Here is a 14,914-nt window from a genome sequence, read left to right as displayed (position 1 = left end):
AACTTTCTATTTTTAAAAATAAGACTATTTTTTTTAGATATAAAAAAGGACAAGATGAGATTATTTTCATGGATGAAGAGCGTATTTTAAAGTAAAAATGTATGAAAAAAGCATTATCCACGCGTGTTCTGCATCTAAACAATAGGTGCATCTAATTTTCATTTTGTGTAATCTATAATAATCTAATAATTTTTGTGAATTCTATAATAGTTGAATATCTAAAATTAATTTGGTAATATCCTTATAATGTCTACATCTGGCACGGTTTATTATGGGTCGAGCCCAGAGCGCAGTCCGAAATCCAAATCCTTAACGGCCCGGCTCACTTATATGTGATGAATTGCTTCCCCACGTATGCGGATAGTTCATCAACAACGGTAATTATTTCCGAACCCCAAAAACAAATGCTCTCATTTTTCTCCAAATTTTCAACTACTTCAGTCTTCTTCCGCTGCTGTTAATTACTCAAAATTTCTGCTGCTAACTGTAATGACTTTCCACGCGCGCCACGATAGCCTCATCTCATATAGGTATTTTTTGGTTTGTTATTTTTGTTTTCTTCTGTAATTTGAGATGAACTTTGATTTTCCTTTGATAGTATCCTGTATCTAGCTTCTTAGAAATTAGACTACTTGTTTTCCTCTGATTTCAAGCTATATGAATGACGAAATTAGTGAGGCTTTTTGCCCATGGCATGGGTGCCATCCGTATGTATCAGTGCTCAGAGTTGTTTCTTTTGTTTATTATCCGTTGATTTTGTTTTGGATTTCATAATTTTGCTGGTTTTATTTGAGCTCTATCGGGAAAATTTGAAGTGGTGTTCCAATTGTAGCTTTAAATATACGGAATGATGTTGTTAATAGTATGGAATTCTTATGTACGCTTTCAGTAAACTAGTCAATGGTAGTGGTTGATTTGTTTCAAAGAAATATAAATTGAGAAGATATATAGTTAACAAGAACCGTATGCATTGAAATGGACTTGGGCACTTGAGAATTATTGTGTAGACTCTAGATACTTCTCGCTTACAATTGGTTTCTGATACCAGACAAATATTCTCAATAATCATTTGCGAAAAATTCCAGTTGATAGTAGTTGAACTCAAAATGTTGGTTGTGTAGTAGATCTCTGAGTTTCAATAACAGTATAAAGACAAATAAATGTGCATAAAAGTAAATATAAATTGGATAATACTGTTTTGATGTATGTCACCTGTTAGGCACTTGAATTGAAGGTAAATGATGGATATGCTGTAGTACTTCTCGTCATTGTCCACTTTTAGGATACAGTTGGAGTTGTCCACTATGATGGCTGAAACAAATAGAAAGCAGATTGAAATGGATCTTTACATTGTGAAGCATGCTTTGGGAAAAAGCAGGACAAATAAACCATTTTGTTATTTCATTTTAATTTTTGGCTTTTAGTGGCAAACGATAGACAGATGTCAGTCTGATAGTAGTAGTACTATATCCAGTCTTGTTACGTTTATTATGCTCTTCAGCTTCCTCTTGAGAATGAAGTACCACTTCATCCCAAACCAAATTTCTTCTCATGATGAGCACATGAGGTCTTTATATCTGTTCAAAATCCATTTAGACACTATAATTCTATTCCTTGGAACGCTTATCTACTGGTGCTTCCCCCTTTTCTGAATATATATTAAATTAAAACATAACTCTTCTGTATAAAACTTGATGACATGAGTCTATAGAGCAGATTATGGTGAGAAGGCCTATTCAAGTTTATTAAACTTCTCATTAAGCTTTTGTTCAGACTTCAATGATTGTTGGCTGTTCAATTTGTAAGTAATGGTTTCTGTTGCTATGAGTTTATCTGGTCACTGGAATTAACTGTTGTGGATATAGGTGGCAGAGTACTCTGCCAAATGGATCCGATCTGGGAAAACTTGTTAGTTGTTACAATCAGTCTCTATTTGGTCCTATGAAACCAGCATGTCTGTATGAGAATATGATGCCAGATACCTGATGAGTTTTCAGATCATACATCACTTGAAATGATAATGGTGGAACTTGTTTGATAACGACAATGGGCCCCACACACCATACACATTGATTGAAATGTTTCGTCTCTATGAGCCATTCCGTAAACTTCTACCCCTAATCGTGTGGGCCTGTGGCCACTCACTGTTACTTATGAGTTATATGGCTTCAGAGGCATGTCTTTTTGTTGGTATTAATAATTGGCAGGCATTCACTTGCTATAGAATTATTGTTCTTAAAGTGTTTTGTGTTATCTGTAATTCATGATTGTTGTTCATCCTTTCACCTCCATTTGCAGATCTTCAACTCCATGGTCTCCAGTTAAACCAACCAAAGCCTATTTCTTTAGCAGAAAAATCACTGGCCTTGATCATCTGATCTTTAGTCATCCTTGTATAAGGAAGAAAGGCCGTGTAAGAATATCAGATCTGGAAAATGGTAGACATAGTGTTAGCTACATGTTCTCAAATTTACAGAAGCAGTCCATCATCTGTAGCAAATTGAGGAGGCTAGAACGTCTCCAGCCTTTGGCATCTGCTGATGATGGTGTGACAGTCAATGGAAGTTCTCAGTCAAGAACCAACAGTGATATGGAGGAAATAAGGTACAAACTGAATCAGTCTCTACAAGATGAAGACTACAATACTGGCTTGGTACAATTATTGCATGATGCTGCAAGGGTGTTTGAGTTGGCCATTAAAGAACAAAGCTCTTTGTCGAAGATATCCTGGTTCTCTACTGCCTGGCTTGGAGTGGACAAAAATGTTTGGGTTAAAGAACTTGCTTATCAGGTTACCATTATATTCTAATAGAAACTTTGGGTTTATACCTTTGGGAAATAGCCATATCGTTGCAATTTTGCTATTTGTCTTGATTGTGTGGCACGGATTAAGTTCCCCATATTAGCCTCGCAAATTTCTAAGTGTTTTTTTCCCCAGGCATCTGTATTCTCTCTTCTTCTAGCAGCAAGTGAGATTTCATCTCGAGGTGATGGAAGAGACAGAGATATCAATGTATTTGTGCAGAGGAGGTGCATACCATTTCAAGTCTGTTGCTTCTACATTTTTTATAGCAATTGTTTGATTTAAATCTAGGAACAGTAGGAAGGTCTTCATTTTTTATTGTCTTTATTGATTCTTTATTTAATGCAATAGTTTGCTCTTTCATGTTGTTTATCATGGTCGGTTGAGGTAAAAAGAATTTGACATTGTCAGATTCATTCTTTGGCTTTCTGTTATGTACTTTGTCTTGATAGTTCTAGTTCTGCCTGAGGTTGGTGTGTCATTGTGAGTTACTGGTTAGAGCTGTTTTTGTATATTACAAGGAACTCCTCTAACACTTATTTTTATTAGTGCAGCCTTTCAAAACAATCTTCTCCCTTAGAGAGTGTAATCAGGGATAAGTTGTTGGCCAAGCAGCCTGGAGCTTATGACTGGTTTTGGTCTGAGCAAATCCCAGTTGCAGTGACCAGTTTTGTGAATTATTTAGAGAAAGAGCAGCGTTTTTCCCCAGCCACTGCAGTGTACGTAAACTACCTCATTTCTCATGTGCTATACCATACAGTGATGTTAACATGCTGATTGATGTGGATCGCCGATCACCGATGATATTTATCTGTGAGATAAAGCAACTTTCCACTGGAATTTTACAGGTTCAGAACAGGCATGACCTCTGTTTCAGGCAGTTCAAGTGACATATCTCTTCTCATGCTAGCTCTTAGTTGCATTGCAGCCATCATGAAACTTGGACCCACAAAAGTTTCTTGTGCTCCATTCTTTTCCATTATTCCTGACATAACTGGTAGACTGATGGACATAATGGTTGAATTTGTTCCTGTTCGCCAAGCCTACCGTTCGATTAAGGAAATTGGTCTGCATAGGGAATTTCTCATCCATTTTGGTCCTCGAGCTTCTGCATGTATGATGCAAAATGAATTGGGTGCTGAAGAGATTATGTTTTGGGTAGGTCTAGTACAAAGACAGCTGCAGCGAGCCATTGATCGCGAGAAAATATGGTCAAGACTCACTACCCCTGAAAGTATTGAGGTCAGCCTAGAAAATTAGTTTGTTCCGATCACATGTCATACTACTGATTTCTAGAAATATATGTGATGGGTAAACAAGAACAAAAAAAAGAGACAACATATATTATGTTTTGGATCTCAAGAGCCTTTGTTGTTCAAGTATTGATTTTTTTTATTCTTCTTATTCTGTTGTGTTGGAGGTACTTGAGAGGGATTTGGCCATATTTGGGTTCTTCATTGCTCTTGGAAGAAGCACACAGTCATTTCTGTTCAGTAATGGCTTTGAAACCATGGATGATCCACTTCAAGGGTTAATAAGGTTCAAACTCTAAATTAAAGATTCAGGCCCCTTATTCATTTCACTTTTGGCTTTTTCTGTGCCTTACTATCTTCTCAAAGCAGGCATCTAATTGGGGGTAGTGTGCTATATTATCCTCGGCTTTCAGCAATAAGTTCTTACCAACTGTATGTGGAGGTTAGCCTAAAGAATAAATCAATGTTAAGAAAAAAACTACGTTTATGAAGAAACTAAAAAGTTTGTTGCGATGTAACAGGTTGTGTGTGAAGAGCTGGATTGGCTTCCTTTTTATCCAGGCTTCAGCAGTAACTCTAAACTCACATTTGGACACAAGCATATTGAAGGCCCCCCCAATGCTGAAGCTATTCCCCTGGTATTAGATGTGTGCTCTTACTGGATAGAGAGCTTTATAAAGTACAGTAAATGGCTGGAGAATCCGTCTAATGTGAAGGCAGCTAAATTTCTTTCTAAAGGGTATTCAACTTTTAGAATTCCAAATTCAATATGCTTGATATCCTAGTATTTTTTTTTCAGTTTCAAATTACTATAATTAAAAGTGCAGTTGTTTCCTTCACTTGTTTCAGTCACGAAAAATTGAAGATATGCATGGAAGAGCTAGGAATTCAAAGGTCAGTTGAAGGAGGGAACCCCATTGTGTTCCCCAACATTCTATTTGTCTATATGTGTGTATTCTTCTGCAATCGAAATGGGAGAAATTTTGCTGCATTAACTTTTTTTTTGTGGATTGTTTGTTGCATGCTAGCATTGATTTGGATGAATAAAAATTACCTTAGGTAAAAAAGTTTTGCAAGTTGGCTCATTGATAATTGCTTGAGATCAGAGTAAATGATATTTCGGTATGTTAATATAATTTGACACACTTAAATGGATGCCTTTGACATGATATTTTTCATGGGAATTATAGGAGGATTTTCCTAATGGCTCTTTCACTGGAATTAGTCTTTACTTTACCTGGAAAGGCATATATAATCAAGGCGAGGATGCATTATTTGCTCTAGTGTGATCATGGAATGATGAGACATGAATATTCTCCCTGTTATTAACTAGAGTAAATGTCAATTTTGGTCCTAAATATATGACCAAAATACGAATTTGGTCTAAAACATTAACTTTTTGAAAAACAGGTCCATAACAAATGAAAATGTCACCGAAGTAGTCCTTTTTTGACGGTTCCGTAAAAAAACTAACGGTCAACGCTAATTGCAAAGTGGCATGACCGTTAGTTTTTTGACGGAACCTTTAAAAAAGACAACTCCGACAACGATTTCATTTGTATGGACTTATTTTTCAAAAAGTGAATGTTTTGGACCAAATTCGTATTTTAGTCATATGTTTAGGATCAAAATTGACCTTTACTCTATTAACTATGATCAACTTGTTATTTTCCTCAAAAGATGTCGTCATGAATTCCAAGATTGTAAATTAAACTCTTGATGCAAAAAGATCAGTTGATGACCAAATTTGTTGACAGGAATCGTTCACCAGTGGATAAAGATTCACAATCATTTGATAAGGTAATTAGTACTCCCTCCGTCCCACACTACTTGCACTTATTTCCTTTCTGGGCGTCCCAAGTTATTTGCACTCTTTCCATTTTTAGTAACAATTTATACCTACAGCCGTAATTGTTGACTTTGTCTATTACTCATTCCTTAATCTCCGTACCGAAAAGGAAAGGTGCGAGTAGTGCGGGACGGAGGGAGTATTATGCTATATTGATCTAATTATTCGTATTTTATGAGTATCTTTGTTGTAAGCATTGGCAATCGAACTTTAACATCTTACTTTGCTGGAGAAGTTTATCATCGAAGATGATAAAATTTAGATGACTAACAAGCAATGTTAGTGAAAGAGAATCTAAGGAATAGAGGTTGGAGTTACAGAATTCACACAATATTGGAGAATGAGATCTGCTTGATGAATTTCTACTGACAAATGTTTGACAAAAGCATGAAATGACAAATTTGAAATGAGAGAACTCATGCCTTTGTTATTGAGCTGAACTGAATAAGAAAACTCAAAAGGAAATATGAATCCCCACACAAGAGGCCTACGACAACCGCCGTCCAGAAATTGACCTCGCACAAAGATACCCTATTTACCTAAAACAATCCCTATTTAATAGATTACTGCTAGAGTAATTTCTCAACTGAAAATAACTCGAATTATTTGAATAATTGAAAGATATTGAAAATAACTGAAAGGATAACAAATCCTTTATTTTCGAACTACTCCCATCCTAATCTTCCTCGAATCTGCTCTGCCACGTCCTCAATTCTGCAGCTGTGTTCACATCTTGTTGTGGCCATATTTTCTCACACTCCCCTCGTTTGTGAACTTCTGCATTCGTATCAGTTTCCTCGCCATCTGAGTTAACCTTGTCCGCAAGGTAGAAATAAGGTAATTGCCCCCCTACATCTGTGATGTTCATCCAAGTAGCCTCCTCAATTGCATTACCTGCCCATTAAACCAAAACTTGTTCCACCTCTTCGTCACGGAAATATAGCGATGATGAAGGACTATTTCAAGCAAGAACGGTGAATTGACAGTGACTAATTCATTTGGTCTCGGCGACTGCCCCTCCAATTGCTTTCTTCAAGAGTGAAACGTTGAATACCTGGTGAATACGAGCCTCACTAGATAATTTCAGTCTGTATGCTGCCGCCACTATACGTGGTTCGATCGAAAATGGCCCATAATAACGTGGAGCTAACTTCTGGTACTTGAAATAAGGTTTGCTGGCAATATGGTCAAAATTGGGGTATACTGTACCGAACTTATACGGTATACCGAAATAGACGGTATACAAAACTTCAGTATACTATATTGTTATACCGTACAGTTTCGTATAACTTTTTACCGAAAAATATATAAATAAATTCATACACTATTTATACCGTTATCGTATCGAAAACTTAAGGTATGGTATCGTTATCGTACTATACTTAAAATTACGGTATATATCCAAAAATTTGAAAGTTTTTGATATTTTTCGATACGATCAATATACCTTTTTTTCAGTATGTTTGCCTATCCCTAATCATATGATGTTGTGCATGCAAAATGTGTTGGCGTAAGTGGCACAAAAATAATCCATCTTCAATGCCGTCCTTGTTGCACGAAATCATTCTTTCCAAAAGGAACTAAGGACATGTTTGTTTGGCAAGAAAGTCATTTGATTCTTTGAATTTTAAATTTATGTGTTTGTTTGATTTTTAATCTAATTGGAAACCTAATTAGAATACTGAAATAAGAAAGTAGTAAAATAATCAACTTCTCATATGTATTCTCCGTCCCAGGGAATATCACCCCTTCCTTGGGCGGCATAAGAGTTTATGCATTGTTATTTTGGGTGTTGGTGAAGAGAGAATAAAGTAGGACATAGAATAAGTAGAGATTAAAATGTTTCAATTTTTAGTAATGGGTTATCTTGATTGGGACACACTAATGAGTATGTACTTGTTTTGGAAAAACGATAATAAGTAGTTACAGTGAAGAGAAAGTTAAGTAAGAGAGAATAATGTGAAAAGACTCTCCTCTATATTAATATCTCGCTTACTTTACTCTCTCTCCTTCAACTATTTATTACCCCCGTCCTACAAGAATATGCACTTTTGGTTGGGCACGAGTTTTAATGAACAATTGGTAAAATAAGAGATGTAGAAAGAAAAAATAATTAAAGTATTGTTAGTGGAGAAAAGGTCACACCACATTAGAGAGAAAAGAGTTTACAAAATTAGAAAGTGCATATTCTTGTCGGATGGACTAAAAAGGAAAAAAGAGTGTATATTCTTGTGGGATGGATGGAGTATCATTTTTCTAAAATACAGTATAAAAAAGAAACGTTTTACCTTAGCTGGGACAGATGGGGTATATTTTTATAACTTTATACAACTATTATTATTATTATAAATTATAATAATTTGTAATTTTTTAACTATAATTTAAAAATTATGAATCATATATATGATAATAATAATTTATAATTTTAGTAATTAATAATTTATTAATTATAATATAATTATTAAAATTATGAATCATATAATTAATATCATTATGTTTTTAATTGATAATTAATTAAGAAAATCTTATAAGTTTAAAATTATTAATTATTATTATTGGTTTATTAATAAAATTTTATTTATTATTACGTCTGGTTAATTGAGCTATTATTAAAAATTTAATTGATTAATATAACTACAAATTTTAACAACTTTCTTTCATATTTTTAAACACGTGATATGTAGTCTATTTACAAGTCTTAACTTTTTATGTTTATTGTCTTTACCTATTTAAGGATTATTAGTTGCTTATTTCTATATCTATTTTAATTAAATGCAATCAATAGTTTGAAGTACTATTGTGTTGTATTTTGTATATTTTCTTAATTTATTATATTTTCTGAATAAAGAATATCATATTTTTATTAATGAAATATTGAAAGTTAGCATTATTGTCTATAGAAAGGTGATAATATGTATCTTTCAGTATTTGTATATAATAATTTAATTGTTATATTTTTATTTTAGTGTTTAAATCAAATATAAAATTCAAAATCTTTATATATTTTCAAACTAATTTTATTAGGAATCATTTTCATTGTCAATTTTACTTTTTCGTTAAACAAACATGCCCTAAGGAAAATAGGGTCTCGATCGGATACTATCGACCACAGTTAGAGATGCCCACGGTTCCGTAACCGGCGGTTTCGGTTTTGAAAATTTCCGAACCGAAACCGAACTGCAAGGGTGTTTCACGGTTACGGTTCTAAAATCGCCGGTTTCGGTACCGGCGGTTTTTTACAGTTTCCGCTCTCTTTCACGGTTTTTCGATATTATTTTGCGGTTTCGGTTTGGAACCGCTCGGAACTAGCGGTTTCGGCACAGTTCCGGAATTTTGGAACTTGAACCGGCCCACGGTTCCAAAAGTGATGGTTTCGATTCCATTTAAGTCCTTGACGCAGGTGTAAAGAGAAAACGTAAACCATTATTTAAGTCCTTGTTGTGATGTGCTTCTTGTATTCTTCGGAAGACATGTTACTGAAACAGAAATAAAAGGCCTAGACTGCCCTGATGCAGAAAAAGAGGATGCCGTAGATGAGAAACCCTTTGAAGAAGGTGGCATGGCGATGAGATGATAGCGTGCTGGAGGTTAAGTGCTGTCCTATAGATTGAGAACCAGACAATTATTTAATGTGCAATGCCAATTGCAACGCATCGGAGTAACTGGTGATGCTAGGATCCTTCATATGCACCCTTATATGTGGGCGCAGGTTTGGCAAAAAGAAACCATGATATTGGTGATCCGTTAAATTAATCAACTGAGCAAGGTGGGATTCGAAAGCACATATTCGGGCGCAGATCTATCATGATGTGTCGCGACGAAAGCCTCGTATCCATCCAAGGCGGAAGTATTGCCAAATCGTTTCAATAATTCATCTGTAAAATGTTCTCATGACAAGTTCCCATGATAACGAGGGAATGCGACGAAGAAGGAGTTGGATCCAAGGCAACGAAGAACCTGATAAGTCGACCATAGCAATGCCCAAACGATCTCCAGGATAAGTTTTTGACACCAAGAAATATTTCTCTGCTCGTGAGAGCCACGCAAGAGCATCCATACCATCGAACGTTGGAAGTGTCATAGGCGGAGGCGTGCCCATGGAAGGCACAAACGCAGCCCCTTGGGCGTCAGAGGAACCCGATGAATGAGGCCCCTGGTTGTTGGCTGGCATCCCAGACGGGCGAGATGCTCGAAACTCCCCCATGTGGGCTTCCATTGTTTACTCAGCGCTGTAACCCAATCATCCGTTTTCTGAAATTGCATGTTCATTTCAGTGCCTGTTTTCGGCATTTTTTTCCAATCTTGCGACAACCTTGTCCAAACCCTCCAACCAAGTATCCGTATCCGTAGCACGTTCACGTGACCAAATTGTTAAGGAGTATAGGTTGAAGTTACAGATTTCACACAATAGAGGAGCAGGAGATCTGCTTGATGAATTTCTACTGACAAATACCCACGACGAATACCCACACACCCCAAGTGTTAGACAAAAGTATCAAATGACAAATACTCACGGCTTTGTTATTGAACTGAACTGAATAATAAAATTCAAAAGGAAATATGAATCCTCATGCAGGATATTAAGTTATAGAATAATAATCCCACATCGGTTATGTGGCCTAGTCTAGCTTAGTCTCTTGTACTATATACATGGGTTTTGTTAAGTAATGAAATGTACATACTACTTTTCTCTGCTATGTCTATATAAATTTCCACATATATCTGTATATTATTGTTCTACAGTAGGTAAAATATACTGAATGTGTATGTTCTATTAGGAATTGGAGAATGTTGAAGTTTCCCTTTTACGTCTCGAAGAATTGCTTCAGGAGCTGCATGTATCAAGATCCAGTTCTGGTAAGGAGCATTTAAAAGCTGCCTGTTCAGACCTTGAAAGGATACGGAGGCTGAAGAAAGAGGTTGAATTTCTTGAGGCTTCTTTCAGAGCTAAGGCTGCTTCTATTCAGCAGGTTTGCTGAAACTTCCTGAACCATACAATGACTTGATTTTTTTTGGGTGGAATTTGCAGCTAAATACCTTCAACACGCATGGCGTGAAAAATGTGGTTGCATTCTATTTTTTCTCTAAGTACCAGTCATTCTAGTGATCCCTTTGCTTTGTGAGTACATATTATTCTATTTTAAACTTCACAGTTCACAACATCATACCTCTTCAGATGTCTCTTATCTTGTTTCATTAGTGATATTGCATACAAAAATGGATTAAGGAACATGGACTGGAAATGTTTTGTTTACTGCTTTCTAGTCCTTGACTTGCTCACACGTGATATTATAGAACCATAATTTAACCAATAGTTCAGTTTCACAGAATATAACAGAATTACCTCTATTGTGTGCTACATCTGTTGTAGGGTCAACTTGTGGAACTTCTGTAGTGGATACAATATTCTGTTTTTATTTGCATGTTTTTGAGGGATTCTTTTAATGTCTTGTCTGTATATAATTTTTAACATCAGAAGTCTTCATGATTTTTTCTTGATTTAGAGCTACGATTCTTTAAAAGGAAAATTGACTGGAACCATAAAATTTGATCAAATTCTAGTCCATCTTGTGACTTTGAATATCGGCAGCAGAAACAATAAGATTTGAGTAAACTTCACGGTTTTTCCAGCAATTTGCCCACAGATTATTTTGATTGCACACTATGTTGTGATATTTGCTGTTGTACAAACTAGTGATATGAATTGAAATGTGAATTATGCTATGATATGCTCTATTTGTTATACTCAATAAGATCGAGGCCCCAAATTGATTTCCGTGGGTTTTTTCTAATCTAAAGGGAGATGACGGTGGTTCTAGAACTCCAGTTGGTGAGCAGCCACATTATTCCAGAGGGAAAGTTGGTGAAAGTTCTGTTAAGAAGATAGATAATCGTAGCGGGTACAGAAATTTTAGATGACATTACACCTCGTGTTTTATTTTCATTTAATGACCTAAATTTATTGCTGATCTTGTGGTAGTCTTTTCTGATGATTATTGTTTTTTTGGGGGTTACCTTTTCCTTCCTTCTCACTTGAGTTAGCAGTTCCGGTGGATTATGGGGTTTCTTAATAGGCCGCCCTAGCAAATCATCTGCCCTGAGATCTTCAACTGCCAATGACAGTGTATGCTCTGATTGATATTAGAACTTGTCGATTGCTTTTTCAATTACTTGGTTATTTGCTGGCTGCCTGGCTTGATTCCTTTTGTTTTGTCTGTTGAACCATTTAAGTTTGAGTATCAAGATTGTTGTTTACAATGCTGGGTGCATCAACTCACCAATTATCTACTAAATGCCTCTGTTACCATGCAATAGGGGCAGTGCATGGTACAGATGATGCCTAAACTCCTTGACATTCCTTAATCATCCATTCTGGATAAAATGTTATTGTAGTCTAATCATTTGGCATCTCTTAATGTTTGATTTACCCTTCTGGTATCTGCCACGATTACTTTTGTTTGTTCCCCATGGTTATCATCTACTGTTTTGCCTTTAGTAGCCAGAAAAATTATTCAATCACAAATATATCCATTCTCCCATTCATGTTTACTACATGGGATAAGAGGATGGAAAAACTAACCGTGTCCCATATTATATGCTACTGGAATAGATACTTGTTACAGTTTCTTATGTAGGTTGGTGTAAAAATAATATTAATACAGTGAACTATATATCTCATACCTGCACATGTAGTCCCAGATAGTTGTGCTTCTTTCTTTGAACTTTACTGAGGTTGTGTTTGTCGTGTGCTAATTTTAGTTTTGTCAAGAACTTATAATTTTTTAGATTCAATGGTTTATTACTTCACCCTTTTTGGCAGAATGATATGTTTTCTGAACAAGAAACTGCACGTGAAGAAACAGCTAATTCTGAGTCCAATGAAATTCAGAGATTTGAAATTTTAAGGAGTGAACTGATGGAACTTGAGCAACGAGTTCAAAAAAGTGCCGACCACTTTGAATTTGAAGAGGTACATTTTTCAGTCCTCTCTGAAAATTATTACCCTTTACCTTTTGTATGTTAGAAATATAGGTCTCTCTCACAAGTTGTACTTTTTCCTTTCTTTGATGCTACCGGACACTTAAAGTGAGTGTGCCTTTTTATTCGAAGCTGGTATGTTTTTGACATATAATCACGGGCATGACTTGCTTGCATGTAATCATGGACACTGTATGATCAAAGTTTTGATTCTTCTTTTGACGACTACTTGAAGACACGACAATTTTGTCAACTTGTTAAACTATGTTCGTGTGCAAACTAAATACAATATTTTCTCCTCGTGAAACTTTTACACACTGCTAAATTGTGGCTGGTCAATCTGCCCCCAGTCTTTTGAGTACACACCATATGCTCCATTTCTTGGGTATTCATTTTTTCAGCAAACTTTAGATTGCAAGATGAGCAGTGAGACTCGTGTAAAATCCCTTTAAACTGCTAATTGCAAGGAATTAGGATACTACTTTTTTCTTCCATACCTTTTTCATTTCTCATAAAATCACTATCATATGCTTGTGCAGGATGAAATTCAGGTGAAAGGTGATTTGCCCTCTTATGGAAATGATGATAAAGTGACCAAGTTGGTGCAGATTGAGAAGAAAGATGGTCTTATTGAGAAATCTCTGGATAAGCTGAAAGAAACAAGCACGGTTTGAATTTCTCAATGCTATATTTGACAGTTTGAGTTTGCTATGTACTTTGTTACTTGTTTCCATGTTAAAGATATGAGCTGATAATTTTTTATCCATTTTCCCTGTTGCACTCTAATGTCTGAAAATCTTTTTTGTCTATGAGCAGGATGTCCTGCAAGGAACTCAGCTTCTTGCAATTGACACTGCTGCTGCTCTGGGACTGCTTAGAAGGGTGTTAATAGGGGATGAATTAACTGAAAAAGAAAAACAGGCCCTTCGAAGAACATTGACAGATTTGGCATCAGTAATTCCGATTGGGGTTCTCATGCTCATTCCGGTAAGTTATGGAGACATTTTCCTCTTTATGATAATTTATGGAGTCAGGCATGATTAGAATAGTCTAAGTAGTTCATGATTTGGCTTTATTAATGAGAAGCCACTTTGCTGATAACTTATGTAGTCACTCACTTCTTTTACATCTTTATTACTCTGTCTATGCTCGAGATACATCTTGTGCTTGTTCATTGCCTTCTTATCCATTTGATTTGCCATTTATAAGTTTTCATGACTGATCAGAAAATCTTAACATGAAGGTTTTACAGTGTTGTTAGGTGTAGGGAGATTAAGTTACTCTAGATAAAAAGACTTTGCTGCATGATAAAAGATTCAAAAATCCCTTCAACTTCTCTTCGAGTTACTGATGATAATGCCTGACATATATCGTGCAGGTTACAGCAGTTGGTCATGCTGCCATGTTGGCTGCAATTCAGCGCTACGTGCCATCATTGGTATGTATAAATAAACCCTTACACTCTTTGATTAATGAAAAACACAGCCCGAGACGAGTTCTTTTGTCGCTTGTAGATACCTTCAACATATGGACCTGAAAGGCTAGATCTCTTGAGGCAGCTGCAGAAAGTGAAGGAAATGGAAGATGAAGTAAGTGTGAACGAGAACTCTGAGGAATAATCGCAACATAGAGACCTCCTCCTTCCGTTCTGCAAAATCAGCATTTATAGCAAATCTCGTTGCTTGCAACTCTTGGTATATAGAAGGCATACACACTCACTGCCTACTCCAGGCAAGGAAGGACCATATTACGAGTCCTAGATGACGTCCCTTTCAAAAACGGCCTGAATATTCGATGTTTGTAAACTGAGGCATCGTTATTTGTACTTTGTTGTATGGCTATCTTGTATATCAGTAGTACTATTCTTTTGTTCTCTCCCTATACCTCGACCTTGTATAGCATGTTTGTAAGATATTTGTTCTTATTTGGCCCTTACCATTTGACATGATCTATAATTGTAGAATTACCAATATGCTAGGGTAATGTATATATAAGCAACATAAACCTTTAAAATTTGTTTATATTAGTTTG

General features: G+C 35.9%; 1 protein-coding gene across 2 annotated transcripts; it reads left to right on the top strand.

Annotated features, from left to right (window-relative positions):
* Positions 1-361: 361 nt before the first annotated feature.
* LOC121792158 lies at positions 362-14,904 on the top strand. 2 transcript variants are annotated; one of them, XM_042189991.1, is made up of 18 exons: positions 362-530; positions 2,299-2,791; positions 2,939-3,030; positions 3,358-3,522; positions 3,652-4,045; positions 4,224-4,342; positions 4,426-4,498; positions 4,578-4,795; positions 4,906-4,950; positions 5,814-5,856; positions 10,684-10,875; positions 11,705-11,805; positions 11,951-12,029; positions 12,726-12,875; positions 13,423-13,551; positions 13,700-13,870; positions 14,262-14,321; positions 14,398-14,904. In XM_042189991.1, the coding sequence occupies exons 1-18, from the start codon at positions 490-492 to the stop codon at positions 14,500-14,502; spliced, it is 2,670 nt and encodes an 889-aa protein (XP_042045925.1). In that variant the 5' UTR covers positions 362-489; the 3' UTR covers positions 14,503-14,904. The 2 variants fall into 2 exon arrangements, with proteins under 2 accessions (XP_042045925.1, XP_042045926.1); XM_042189992.1 differs by lacking the exons at positions 11,705-11,805; positions 11,951-12,029.
* The last annotated feature ends 10 nt before the right edge of the window (positions 14,905-14,914 follow it).

Source organism: Salvia splendens, chromosome 2 (genome assembly GCF_004379255.2).
Source record: "Salvia splendens isolate huo1 chromosome 2, SspV2, whole genome shotgun sequence".
NCBI classification, from domain to species: Eukaryota; Viridiplantae; Streptophyta; class Magnoliopsida; order Lamiales; family Lamiaceae; genus Salvia; species Salvia splendens.
This window is presented reverse-complemented; position numbering and strand designations above follow the sequence as displayed.